Source organism: Triticum aestivum, chromosome 1A (assembly GCF_018294505.1).
Source record: "Triticum aestivum cultivar Chinese Spring chromosome 1A, IWGSC CS RefSeq v2.1, whole genome shotgun sequence".
Lineage (NCBI taxonomy): Eukaryota > Viridiplantae > Streptophyta > Magnoliopsida > Poales > Poaceae > Triticum > Triticum aestivum.
In genome coordinates this window covers 392235232-392250184 of record NC_057794.1, presented here as the reverse complement: position 1 = coordinate 392250184, position 14953 = coordinate 392235232, and the positions used below count along the sequence as shown (strand labels likewise).

At 43.5% G+C, this 14953-nt stretch overlaps 1 protein-coding gene across 1 annotated transcript; it reads right to left on the bottom strand.

Moving 5' to 3' along the window:
• Nucleotides 1-5667: 5667 nt before the first annotated feature.
• On the bottom strand, nucleotides 5668-7085 carry LOC123052586 (metalloendoproteinase 1-MMP-like). Its single transcript, XM_044475840.1, has one exon. The coding sequence runs from the start codon at nucleotides 6957-6959 to the stop codon at nucleotides 5850-5852; it is 1110 nt and encodes a 369-aa protein (XP_044331775.1). The 5' UTR covers nucleotides 6960-7085; the 3' UTR covers nucleotides 5668-5849.
• Between the last annotated feature and the right edge of the window lie 7868 nt (nucleotides 7086-14953).

Below are 14953 nucleotides of genomic sequence, written 5' to 3'. Positions count from 1 at the left end.
GTAGGGGATGTAGGTTGGTACGGTCTACCCGTTCGTAAGGTGCAAGCGCCCTCTGAAAGACTATGTCTCGATCATCCGTTTCTCAAACACCATGTAGTGCGAGAATCCCAAAGATCGAGTCTTGTGGGGAAAAGTGCGCAAACCTCTGCGGAGTGTATAAACTAATCATGGTTAGCCGTGTCCCCGGTTATGGACAACTTGAGTATCTAGTACTTGGATTATCATGTGAATCTCATCATGTTACTCTAAATAATTTTGTTGGGTTAATGCTGATGCTTAATTGGGATTGAGAGCGTGTCTACACTCTCAATGTTTAACAACTACCATGATAGTTAAATAAAATTTATTCCTTTGCAGTAGGGAAAAATTGGCTTTACGCAAAACTGAAACCATAGAGTTTTTCACCAGCCAAATATGCATGTAGTTTAGTCTTATTCTTTCATCATTCTCTATGTGTTACTTTGCCAGCATATTCCATGTGCTGACCCGTTTTCGGGCTGCAACGTTCATGTTGCAGACTTTTCAGACGACGAGTAAGGAGACTTTTAGGTCGTGGTTCTATACTCAGTGATGCCGTTGGAGTTGATGGACTCACTTATCTTCCAATCCTTCCGCTGTTATCATTATTAGATGGCCTTAAGCCATATTTATTGTAATAAGTTCTCTTTTGAGACACTCGATGTAATAAGTGTGTGATTGCTACTCTGTTATAAATCCTTCGAGTACTGTGTGGTGTCAGCATTACTGATCCAGGGATGACACTGGAGTACAGATATCAGACTAGTTGAGGTCTGGTCGTTACACCAGCGCCTGCAGCGCTAAATAGGATTCGTGCAGAAAAGTGCAGGATTGCCTATATGCCGCACATTGTGGTAGAATGCCGAGCAAACACGCATAAGGCGCTCGCCTTGGCCATACCACTTGCCACATAGAGCGCTCGCCTATAGCGCCTTGGTTTTCATACTGTAGAGACCCAGGTTTCCATATATCAACTCGGACTTTCCTCTAACACCACTGTGGGGAACATTTTTCCGAACGTGAATGCATTTTGCATTTGTGAATAATTTTTTAAAATGGAAATTTCTTTTGAAATTTTGAATATTTCATGAAAAACGAAAAAAAAACAAATTGAATTTCCAGAATCTTCCAGAACTTGTGAACAAATTTGGAGAAATAGGAATATTTTCTAAAATTCCAAACAATGTTCCAAAAACACATTTTTTAAATGGGAGCTTGGTTTGAGATTCCCAAATATTTATCAAACAACCCTAACATTTTTTGAATTTGTGAACCTATTTATAAAGCACGTTCATTTTTCAGATTTCAGAACATTTTTCCAATAAGAAAAAACCCAACTAAAACTGAAAAAAATGAACAATAGAAAAACGAGGATGTTCTAGAATTTTCCAAAACCGAAAGCAGGACCCTCTCTGCCTACCCCTAAAATGATCCAGCCCACTTGCTTTGTTCGGCAGTTTTTTGCTGTAATGTGCGGCAAATAGGAAATACTGAAAATCCCTATGTGACGCACTTTGTGTCAAATTATTGGGGCTTCTCACATAAGCAGGGAACATATCATGTGCAACGGTGCCTGTGGTGCTACCAGTGCATCAGACCTGCTAGCACATTTCAAAATATTCCAAAAATAAGAAAAATTCAGCACATTCACACAATATTAATATTTGTTGTCGTAAAATTTTATATCAAAATTCAAAAGATTGAAAAAATGATAAATTTGACATCAATCTATTAATGGGCCAAATCTAAAGACCGAGTTATATTACATACTATTTAGTGTTAGATTTGTCATTTTTGTATCTTGACCAATGTTTTAAATTTTGATTTGACATTTCGTGACAACAAGCATTGATGTTGTGTGAATGTTTCCAACTTTTTTTCACATTGTTTAAACATTTTAAAATGAGTTACGGAGGTCCGGTGCACCGGTAGCACCACAAAGCACTCGGTGCACCAGATATTTACCCACAAATGCCAGCCAGTTGGGCCAACCAATTTAGTTATCCAGTTCTGGAAACTTTTCGAAAGGTTTGATTCAGTTTTAGTAGTTTTTTGTTTTATTTTCTGATGTTTCATTTACCCGAATTCTTTGGTTTTTAGTTTTAAAGTCTCTTTTTGAATTTTTTTCGAAATTCTAAGATTTGTTTCGAATTTCAAAAATTGTTCGGGTTTATTAAAAACATGTTCATGTTTTTAAACATTTGTTCAAAAATTCAAGATATAGCCACTTATAAAAACTGTTCACATATTCAAAAGATGTTCCTGTGTTCATGAAGGTTTAGAATTTGAAAAATGTTTTGGTTTTCAAAATGTGTTTATAAATTATATTTTTTATGAATTTTAAAAAATGTCATGTTTCCAGTAACTGTTCCCAATTTCCAAACAAGTTCAAAATTTAGAAATGTTAATGTTTATTTAAATCAGTTTCTCACAATTGTTACACTGTTATCGTATTTTTTTTCAAAAAATGGTTTTCAAAAAATGTCCTCTTTTTTGAAAAACATCCAGGTTTTAAAAATAATATTTTTTAGGAATTTTTCGTATTTTCAAAAAAGTAATTTTATGTAATGAATAAAAAAGGCTGCCTTTTTGGCAATATAAATGGTTGCTACAGTAGCCTGGCCGCTACAGCGTGCGATGGGCTGGCCCAGTCGAGGCGCTCCCTGTGCGGGAGGCCTACTATTCGCCGCGAAGCGCGGCATAGGAGAGCACAGCCCGGCTGGAATAGTCGATTCGGAATAGTCAGTCTGCCGTCCCCGGCTCAAAGAATAATTGAATTGGACCCTATATAAAAAGAAAACAAAATAAGGGAACCCTAGCACCGTCGCAAACCCGAAACTATTCTTCTTCAACCTCCCATCTGGTCTCGACGAATTGATCGCGGTCGCCGTCCACGCCACCAAAGGTACCCTCTTTCTTCTTCGCGGTGGAGTCAGGGTAAACCTAAATCTGTGAAAGCAAGTCTGAAGACCGCCCTCTGTGGACTCGAGAGGCGCTCGGCATCGCCCACCTGGCCCCGCCACTGCGCTTGCCGAAGTTGTCGCCGCCCCCGAGCCCTTCTCGTCGCTGCAGGGCGGGCGTGCTCCTCCACGTGCCGTTCTCCTTGCCGACCTGCTGCTGCGCCGCCTTGCCGTCTCCCTCCACCCTGCCGCGCAACGCAGATCCGCGCCGCTGGGTGAGGAGACGGGGAGCACCGGGGGCGACGGTGGTGTGTTGCTGTGGCGGCGCTTTGTTCAGTACTTCAGTTTTTAGTGGCGTTGAGAGAATGAAGATGTTTTTTCTTCTGCTGCTGATTGATTGTTATGTGTTTATGCTTGCTAACGATTGCTGGTTGATTTTCTATGTGCTGCTTGCTTGCTACCTGTATCTTCCTATCTGCTGCTGCTTGTTAGCTACTGCTGGCGTTTGCTCAATAAGTAAGAATGTTTTTGTTTTGATTATGGAGAAACGAATGTCGAATTGGGTAGATATATGGTTTTTGAAGATATAACCGTTCAAAAATACAGTTGTTAGACATGTCTGGTAGTCACAGAAAATTAATAAAGTACAAGTTGGTGGAATTAGAGAGTGGGATTTGAGGAATTCAGAGAAATAGATATTTTTTTGGTCAGCCTCTCCAATCAATGATGTAGGGAGTCAAATTTGCGCAGTACATCAGACTTGCTCTAAAATCCACACAATAGTGGTAATGTGGATTTGCTATTTTTTCCCATTTTGAACCTTAATGTGGTCCGAATCTTGCATTCCCCGGCTTGGTGGCTAATTAGCCAGTCACACACTGCAGCCACCATGTGTGGCAGCAATCTCTGTGTGAATGGTCAGTAAGCTCACCTACATTTACTCGATTTGTTGTGTCAATTGGAGGAACCACTCTTCTACATGATTCCTTCTTTGATTCATCAACTCACACATTGATGCGCTAAAACTCTAGTTTCCTCACAACAAAGTTAAATTTCTAATACTGCTGCAAAATAAACTAAATTTTGGAAGTACTTTTGGCTGACATTTATTAGGTGGTTACCTTGACATGGTTCTCTTGATTTGTATTCTGTGTACAAGTTTCTTTTAACGCTTCGATGTATAAGGAGTTAGTGAGACAGTCAGCTGTCCAATGTATAGTACTGGGAAGTGTAAAATTCAGTTTATAGAATTGACCTGCCATTGCCAAGTGCAGAGTAATCTCCGATTACAAAGAATTATATGACGTTCCTCTGTGGACTGACCTTATGCAATCCTTCTCTTGTTAATGCGGTCTCAAGCCAGTCTAGGCTCGGTGGCTAATTAGCCAGTTATAAACTTGAGCCACCATGGCAGCAATCTTTGTGTTAATAGTCAATAAGCTCAGCTGCATTAACTTCTTTAGTTTTGTCAAGTGGAGGAATTCCTCTTTCACATGCTTCCTTCTTTGATACATCAGATCACACAATTACACTTGCAAGTTTTTGTTTGGTGGCAATTTTGTTTAGGGTCTTTAGGAATTAAGAACCATTGTGAATATATGTGTTGCACTTTGATGCTTCTTTTTTTATTGCAATCAATAATCGGTGGTCACCTTAATGTACTCCTGTCGGTGTACATATTGGTTCACCTGTTAGTGAAGCAATCACCAAGATAACAAATGTATCTTCTGAGCAGTATGTTCCACCTTAACTGATGTTTGTGCTTGTGCTTTGGTGTTTTTGTCTTTAGAGTACCAGTATTTGATTGTGGATTGCCTGCTAGTTTGTTAGGAAGTTTGTACTGTCTACATTTGTTTTACAGAACTGGTGTGCAATTGTTGAGAGGAGAGTCTTCTCTCTGTATAATTATATCATGCGCCCTTCCCGAAACAACCTTATGCTAACACATGGTGGCTCATCTTTTGAAGCATACACACACACAATTAGTCAAGGATATCACATGTTGCTCTATAGACTACGATATTGGTGCCTGTCCCTTCATACATGTAAAACTGGAATCATGTGGTGTTTGGTTAGAGGTTATATGCATTTTTTTGTTTATAGTAGCTGGAAGTATTCTAATGCTTAGGATTTGGATTCATTATTTTTACCATTGACTAGTATATATACATTGAAAAAGATGATTGATTTCTTTTGTTGTACATATTCTCTGTGAAACTCAAATGTAAAATTAGTTTTTTTTTTCAAATAGGCTGCTATTTTTCTTTTCTTTTTTAAGGGGGACTGCTATTTTTCATTGGTATTCATCATGATGGATTGAATTGCAGACTTTTGTCCATTTTGTCTCACTTTAGTTTCAAATATATGCAGTGTCATCCACAATGTCTGGCGATGTCCAATCTGAAGTCCCCCAGCCACCTTCATCTTCTGTAAAGCCCGCCTCAACTTCGTGCCGAAAGAAGAACTCCGGCACCTCGTTTGTCACGCAACTGAGGGATCACTTCCACGAGTTTATTCATGCCTCCATGGACGAACACAGGACATGCTTAACAAACACTGTCAAGAAATTGTTTGCGATGTCAAAGGGAGTCGCAGAGGGGACTGCTGGGGCAAAAGAAGCTGGAGCTGAAAGCGTTTTGCCACTTCAGAGTGAAGTGTCACGGTAGAAACATATGATGCAATGTCAGTTCTGTGTAGTGAAATTTTGTCGCTGTCACCAAGCATAATCCTCGAGTCAAACAGTAGAGTTTCAAATTTTTGGTGAATATATTATGTACAGTTACATCATGCAATCATGCTGTCGTCATTTGACTGTCTATGCAAGAAGAGAAACATTTCTTTCTCTTCTATCTATAGATAGAATCAGGGTACCCAACAATTGTTTTTTCTGTATTCTGATCTTTTGCCTATAAAAACGATGTCTTTGTCTATCTACAAGTGCGTCACGAGTATGACCAGGACCGCACAAAGAACTACCCCAGCCGAGGAAGCAGCCCAACTGCTCCCCGCCGGCGAGCCGGAGGTGTCCGTCGCGTCGTAGAGGGAGCTGAGCCTGAAATCCGGGTTGGACCCGTACAGCAGCTGCACGCCTTCGACGTCGTCGACGGTGAGGTCGGCCTTCTTCTCCAGCGGTTTGATGCTCGGGTACATGACGGCCTGCGGCGAAGTCGAGTGTCCGAGCCCGAGGACGTGGCCGATCTCGTGAGTCGCCACGGACTCCAGGTCGATGGCCGCGGAAGCTTTTGTTTCGCCAGCGAAGTCCACCGCCCACCGCTCCGCGGCGTCGAGGTGGAGCCGCCCGTTCTTGGGGGAGAAGGCGTGGCCGAGCACGCCGAGCGGCCCGTCGAAGGGCACCCCGTCGCCGTGGCTGCCCTCGTAGAACCCCACCTTGATGTCGGCCTCGTCGTAGTCGTCCGTCTCGACGAACGCCACGGGGATGACCCGCGCCCACCGCTCGAACGCGCGCCGGAACACGGCCCTCACGTCGTTGGGCGCCAGGTAGCCGACGGTGGCCGTCGGCGACACGGCGTACGTGAGCACAACCGGGTCCGGGTCCGACCGCCGCGTCCACCGCGGCTTGCCCTTGAAGAAGGTGAACCGGCTGACCGCGCCGCCGTGCTCCGGCGAGACGGACGCGCCGTGGTCGTCCTGGACGCCGCAGCGCGGGGACATCATCTGGTCGAGCGTCACGGCGTCGAGCCGGCCGGTGACCGGCAGGCTGAGCCGGGACTGGTACCGTCTGACGGCGGCCTCGAGGTGCTCGTCGAAGGCGTCCGTCGGGTCACCGCCGTGCTCCGCCCCGGCATGCTTGGGCATGTAGCCGAACGTGGCCAGGTACCGCTTCAGGTCGCCGAGCCCCGTCACGCGGGTCCCCCGCTGCGCGTCTAGCAGCCGCTTGAACGAGTGCCACCCTTGGCCATGGTGCCGGCCGTGCACCGGCGCCGGCGCCGGCGCAGACCGCGCGGCGGCGCACGAGAGGAGGCAAAGTATCAGCAGCAGCGGGAGGCACGCAGCTGCCCGAGCGGGGCGACATGGAACCATGAGAGCCAGGCGCGCGCACGCGCTGGCCGTTATTCTCGTTACAGGTCTCCGCGCGGCAAAGAATCTTATGAGAGAAACGAAGCAGAAGAGAACAAAAAGGTTCGGATAGGAGAGCCGATGGGTCCTCGGTTGGCCACCGGCTGACTCCGTCGTCGCCCCGTCGTCGTCGTCTCCCCGGGCGCCCTTCTCCGTCACGCAATAGATCGAGCTCTGCGTCATACGTGAAGACCAAAGGCTTTTTCCCTTTTTCTTTTCTGCGAGCTGATTCAAACGTATATACTCCTAGATTATATAGACATATCTCTATGTTTGATTTTTGGTAGAAAATGATTTGTACTCCATCTTCTACCTTGTATATCTCTAAGTGCTGTTGTCAGATTTTTATTGATTCCGTATTAATATGGAGCTAATCCGAGCAGTGTCACACCCGGACTCGGCACACGTATTAGGCCAACCCAGCGCGCGACCACATCTCGTTTGGATGCGTCCGTTTGAGGTAAAACGGATAAATTAGATGGCCCAATGCATGAATACAAATGGATTTTTGTCCGTTTTCTATCCGCTTTCGACCCCATCCCGGCTCAAGTTTGGGCCGCTTTTGGGGTGAAATGGACAGTGCGCGGACGGGCGGGCCGTATGCGCGTGTCCTCTCTTGGCCCGCCCGTCGGTGGCATAGGGATCCCTTTTTCTATTCGCCCCCTCCCCCCTCTAGCCGCACCCCTCCACTCTTCTCCACTTTTGCCCTCGCTGCCGTTGCCGCTGCCATTGCAGTTGTGCAGCTCGGACGCTCGCTCGCCCAGCCCCCTTCCCCTCGATGCCCCCGAGCTACCCAACCACGGCCACCTGATTAGCGCACACCGCGGTCGGATTTGGAGCGGATCCGGTCGGTTTTAAGCTCGCCCGGCTGTGGGAGGCCGCGCCGCGCCATGGACTTGCTGGGCACCGGGCCGGAAGGCTCCGGCAAGGCCGCAAGGTCGCATGCAGGTAGTGGCTTCTCTAGCCGCTCGGATCTACACCGTCGGTGGTCCGCCGACAGATACACGAATGATGGTCGGTCGGGCTCGATGCTAGCCCAAAAGCTCGTCGGCGCACCGTTGCCATTCATTAAGTGCGACGACTGCCCAAAGAAGGTCGTGCGCCGCGTGTCTACAACGCCAGAACATCCCGGATGGATGTTCATCAAGTGATTAAACGATGGAGTATGTGCTACTCTAGCTTCGGTTGTGCTCTCAGATTTGACTAGTTGTAACTTAAAATTTTATTGTGTAGAATGAATGCAAATTTTGGTATTGGAAAAAAGAGTACATCGATATATTGATAGAGCGCAGTAGATGTTCGTACACTTTTAGCTAGCATAGATGCTAGAGATGAGACTAGTGCACTTGTTGTTAGAATAGAGGCTAGACATGAGACTAGATGTGAGGAAGCAACGTCTACTTCTTTACACTCGAAAAAGAAAGAAGGACGCAAGATCAAGCCTCCATAGATCAACGATGAATGCATCGAGAATGCACTAATCCAACTTACAGGAGTAGTTATGGAAGTTGGATATGTTCTAAAATGTATTCTTGTGGTTCTTGTTTTCTTTGGTCTTACTTTTCTAGTTAAAATTTGGTGATGTATTTCGATGTATCAAAAATCAATAATGAGAAAAAGTTATGGGTTTGCAAAGAAAAATTTATACGGACAGGATGCGGCCTGAATGCGTCGCCACCGCATCACAGAAACTGTCCGGACACGATCTTATTGTCCTACACAAACGAACAGAATTTAAACAAAACGGACGTCCATTTAGGATCGTTGGAGTTGACCTTAGGAACTGCACTAGGAGCCATAGGTGGTCCGGAAGGAGGTAAGAACGCGGCTTCAGGATGGCCTGAGACGAGAACTTTACGACCGGACCGTTTGTGCAAATTGACGAAGGGTAATGATTAAGTTGACAAGTCAATGGTTTAGGTGATTGGGCTGAGGTAATCGTATGATGGGCAAAGAGTAGAGTTTGATCATGGATGCCCCTGTCAAATGGCGTTTTCAACGTTCTCAGCGCATACGGCAAGTTGGAAAACGACGCAGCGGGCCGTTTTCTCGGCCTTGGTCTTAGCGGGCGGCTTACGTGAGAAATTGCTCTAGCCTGTTGCAGCTTCAGTGGAGAGAATTCTCCTCCTTTTCCTAGTTTTTTTAACCCCTCCTCCTTTTCCTAGTATTCCCAGCCCCATGGCCAGAAAAATACGACATCGATTCAAATGTCCAAACCCTGCACAAGAAAAACAGAGCCAATAGTTTCGATCATACTAGTTCCTGGCCCTTGTTGCCCATTCGTGCGCCAACGCAACACAGTCGCGTCACGATCAGATGGCGATCTCCTGTCCTGTGCGAGGTGTTCGACCGCAATAACAATAAATCTTGCATCGCTCCCATCCTTCAGTATTGTGGAGACCGTGACCATCTGACCGCGACCCGCGCGCGCTGCACCAGAGAAGGCCGCCCTGCCTGGCCCCATGCACTTTCTCCACAAAATGTTCGCATCTTGGGACGCGTAAGCAGATGCATCGACTGCTTGGCGCGTCTGTTACTTTAATGCAGTGTCAACACTCTTGTTCTGTACTTGAACAGTCCTGCACTTGAGTACTTTTGATTAATCTTACATTTTGAGATAATAAACTCTCTGGCCTTCAGCTAGTTGTAACTTTCATGCATGGCCATTCAAAACCCAACTTTGGTAGTGCGCTGAACGGTGTTTGAGACGGTCTTATATTGCACCTGCCCAATTCGCATCGAGATTGGTGCACCTTTCGGCTTTTCTATGTTGGGTTTAGGCCTACCCTCTATCCCTACGCCTTATCGGGGCCCTCACAATGCGATTCGAGACTAGAGGGTGAGACCTATTTATATTGTTAACTCCAGTGTCCTGATCTGTACTTCCAAGTTTAAACTAACTAGTTTCTAAATAGAGTTCAGATGTGATTAACAACCATAATATAATTCACCTTTAAATAAACACTATTTTGTTACAACACACGCATATGAGTTATACGCCATAATTAATGTAATAACTAAGGGTGTGTCTAGGGCACATCTAGATGTGCCCTAGTTATTGCACATCTAAGTGAGTGAATCAAGCATAAAGAGAAAAAGATAAAAGAGAAAGAAAATATTCACACGAATCTTAATATATGATCAATGACATATGACTTAGATGTGCAATACTTATGGCACATCTAGATGTGCTTTAGCAAAACTGTATAACTAATTATGTAGATCATAGTCAAGGCTGTATTTGACCATCGATCTAATTCCCTTCTAATTAATATTGTTCCCATGCAATATTTCCTGTATGTAATAAACATGTATACTGTGTTCTAATATATTTTTGCGGGAAAATTTCATCTATTCATCTTCAATCATGGCAGTACAATGAACAACCGAAATAATAAAAATTACATCCAGATCCGTAGACCACTTAGCGACGACTACAAACACTGAAGCGAGCCGAAGGCACGCCGCTGTCATCATCCCTCCATCGCCGGAGTCGGACACAATTTGTTGTAGTAGATAGTCAGAAAGTCTTCATGCTAAGGCCTCATAGGAGCAGCGCACCAGAACAGCAACCGCCGCCGATGAAGAATAATGTAGATTAGAAGGATTCAACCTGAAGACACAGGAATGTAGACGAACAACGACGAGATCCGAGCAAATCCACTAAAGATAGATCCGCCGGAGACACACCGCCACATGCCCACCAACCGTGCTAGACGCACCGCCGGAAAGGGGGCTAGGCGGGGAGGCTTTTATTCCATCTTCATGGAGCCGCCGCCGTCTCGCCATCCTGAGCAGGACACAAACCCTAACAAAACTGAAAAGAACGACTAAAAATGGAGCCGTCCTGCCGGCCCTTGCCGAGATCCACCGCGCCCCATGGCCGTAGGGCCATTGGAGAGGAGGCGGACCTGCGGCGGCGCCGACAAGAGGCAGGAGCCCTAGGTTTTTTTGGAGGAGGAGCACATGGGTCACTGCGTTCCAATATTAATTGACCAGCTTCCTCAAGCAAACGCCTAAGTGTATAATCTAGCAAGAATTAATTCCAAAATTGTCTTAACAATGTCGACTAGCTTATAGACATTAATTCCATAAATAAGCAATTCCATCAATCAAAGATAATAATTCCATGCTTACACAAAGCATGTTTCCACAATGAGGTTCATGAATAATTAACAAGCAAAATAAGGTAGCAGATCGATTGGCTGTTTACAGTCGTACTAAGTCTTGCATGACTGTTTGGATGAAGAGAGGTCCTCCATGTATCGAGGAATTGTTGCCTCTGGATTGTAACCGTTTTATTTTGCAATAACCCCCCCCCCTTCCTCGCAAAAAAGCAATATTTGGATATAGTTGAAGGACACAAATTCCTACATCTCCCACTTGTCCAAAACAATTATTCAAATATACGAAGTCCCAAAGCACTAACATGCTTGCTGAATAATTCCCGACTAAGAGGCTTAGTCAATCAGCCACCATTTTAGTAGTCGGTAAAAACTCGAGACAAACTAGCTTTAGTCGATTTATTACATCACGAATATAATGATATCTTCCGTCAATGTGTTTAGTCGTGCTTTGAAACTTGGGTCCATGGAAACCTTGAGTGCCGCCTGAATACCACAATAGATAGTAATTGGTTTGTTTACACTATTTGCAATCTTCAAAGTAGAAAGAAATTCCTTCAGCCAAATGACAGCTTCGGAAGCAGCAATATACTCTGCTTCCATAGATGACAATGCCACTCAATCTTGCTTCTTACTACTCCAAGAGATAGCTCCACCAGCCAATGTTAAAAGATACCCGGAAATTGACTTTCATTCATCCAGATCACCCTGTCAATCAGCATCAGTAAAACCCTGCATCTGTAGATTGTCTCTGTTAAAACATAGACATAAATCCAAAGTAGCCTTAACATATCTCAAAACATGCTTCATTTGATTCCAAACTGCAACACTAGGGTCCTTTTGATATCTACTTAAAATTCCTACTGCATAGCATATATAAATGACATGTGAACAACAATGCATACACCTTGGACCCCAAAGTAGAAGCATAAGGAATAGTTTCCATTTTCTTATTTTCCCCGGGAGTTTTAGGACACATTTCCTGATCGAGTTTATTCCCTTCTACTAAAGGCACAAGTGCAGGTTTGCATGTTTCCATAGAGAATTGTTTAAGTACAAGTTTCAATTATGACTTTTGAGATAAACCCAAAATTCATTTTCTTCGATCTCTAAGTATGTCCACTCCTAGGACATAAGAAGCGTTACACATATATGTCTTATCAAAAGTAGAAGATAATCTAGACTTAACTGTTGTTAGCATTTCCTTATTGTTAGAAGCAATAATTATATCATCAACATATAGTGATAAGAGTGTGAAACTCCTCCTACTATCTTTAAATAAATGCAATGGTCCCCTTCCATCATAGAAAACCCATATGATGTGATAGCATCATCAGATAATATATACCATTGGCGTGAGGCTTGCCTTAAACCAGAAATTGACCTTTTCAGCCTACACACCTTTCCCCGATTTCCTTCTTCAAGAAAACCATTAGGTTGAGAAATGTAAATCTCTTCCTCCAAATTTCCATTCAAGAATGCATGTTTACCATCCATTTTGTGGAGTTCTAGATCAAAGTGAGCAGTTAAAGCACTAATAATTCAAATATAAGTAAACTTTGCAACAGGAAAAAAGTTTCTACAAAGTCAATTCCCTCCCTTTGTGTGTAACCTTTGGCCACAAGTCTGGCATTGTACTTTTCCACGCAACCAGATGCATTTAACTTCCTTTTAAATACCCACTTTGATCCTATAGGCTTTCTATCATTTGGTAGGTCCACTAATTCCCAAACCTTATTATGTTCCATGAATTTTAATTCCTCTTGCATGACAGCCATCCAAAGATCGGATTCTGTACTAGACATAGCTTCCCTTCGGTTCGTTCTCAAAGAGTGATTTTTTGGAATAATCTTCCCCCCAAAATACATAATAATCATCAAGATATGCAGGGGTATTTATATTCCTCCCACTTCTCATAGGTTCACTAGTAGTAGGAGTTCCAGCAAAGGGATCATTGATAGTATGACTTTCCTGATTAGAAGCATTAGTTTCAGCATTATCCATGTTAACATCTTGGTCACGGATTAACAATTCCACCATATGACATTTTGCCCTACGAGCTGTGTCCTGATCTAGAAAAACAGTGTCCCTGCTTTCCAGTAATTTCCTTTTCTCAGTATCATACAACCTGTAGCCATTAGACCTAGTAGAATAATCAATAAAAATCCTGGTTGGCTCTTAGGTTGTAGTTTAGTTCTATGTTGAGAAGGCACTCTTATCTGTGCATTACGGCCCCAAACAACTAAATGTCTTATAGTCGGTTTCCTCCCCTTCCATAATTCATAGGGAGTTACAGGAACTGATTTTGATGGAGAGTGATTCAATAAATAAACAAGTGTGTGCAGTGCTCCCCCCCAAGAAAACTCAATGGCAAATCAGAATAAGCCATCATTGATCTAACCATGTCTAACAAATTTCTATTCCTCCTCTCGACAACATCGTTTTGTTGAGGAGTGTAGGGTAATGTATACTGATGCACAATTCCATGTTCCTTACAAAATTCATCTAGAATTCCTGATGTGTATCCATCCCCACAGTCAATTCTTAACACTTTAATCTTCTTATTTAATTGATTTTCCTCATCCGCCTTGAAGGTCTTAAACATCTCAAAACCTTAAGACGTGTTTAAGAAGATAGACATACCCATACCTAGAGAAGTCATCTATAAAGGTTATAAAATAGACTTTCTAACCTCCCAAATTAGGTGTAAAAAATCCCCACAAATATCAGAATGGACTATGGCTAGCTGCTCATTAGATCTTCCACCTTTGGGAAAAGGTGATCTAGTCATCTTCCCCATAATGCAAGATTCATACACACCATAATCCTCCGACTTAAAATTCAAAATTCTAGAACTAATTAGCCTCTTAATTCTGTTCTTCGAAATATGTCCTGGACGCAAATGCCAGAGATAAGATTCTGAACAATTATCACTTCCACTGATATTCCTCACTACCGAGTTTTATTCAGTTACCATGTTCTCGGTGTGAAAACCGGCATACCTCGGGGTAGGGGGTCCCGAGCTGTGGATCTCGGATAGATGGTAACAGGAATAAGGAGATGATGTTTACCCAGGTTCGGGCCCTCTTGATGGAGGTAAAACCCTACGTCCTGCTCTTGTTTATATTGACATAGATGTATCAAGTACAAAGTTGATCTACCTCGAGATCATTAGATATGTTCTAACTCTAAGTCTAGGTGAATGAGATTGCATTGATGTCCCATCTACGGGCTAAACCCTTTGGCTTATATACATGCCAGGTAGGGCATCTAGGGTTACAAGGTCGGTATCCTGACGTGGAGGTGGCAGGAGAAGTCTTGGAGTATACGACTGAAGGAAATATGCCCTAGAGGCAATAATAAAGTTGTTATTTTATATTTCCTTATTCATGATAAAGGTTTATTATTCATGCAAGAATTGTATTGATCGAATACTTAAATACATGTGTGAATACATAAACAAAATACCATGTCCCTAGTGAGCCTCTACTAGAATAGCTCGTTGATCAAAGATGGTAAAGTTTTCCTAACCATAGACATGTGTTGTCATTTGCTAACGGGATCACATCATTAGGAGAATGATGCGATGGATAAGACCCATCCATTAGCTTAGCATATTGATCGTTTAGTTTATTGCTATTGCTTTCTTAAATGTCAAATACATATTCCTTCGACTATGAGATTAAGCAATTCCCGGATACCGGAGGAATACCTTGTGTGCTATCAAACATCACAATGTAACTGGGTGATCATAAAGATGCTCTACAGGTATCTCCAAAGGTGTTTGTTCATTTGGCATAGATCGAGACTAGGATTTGTCACCCCGAGTATCAG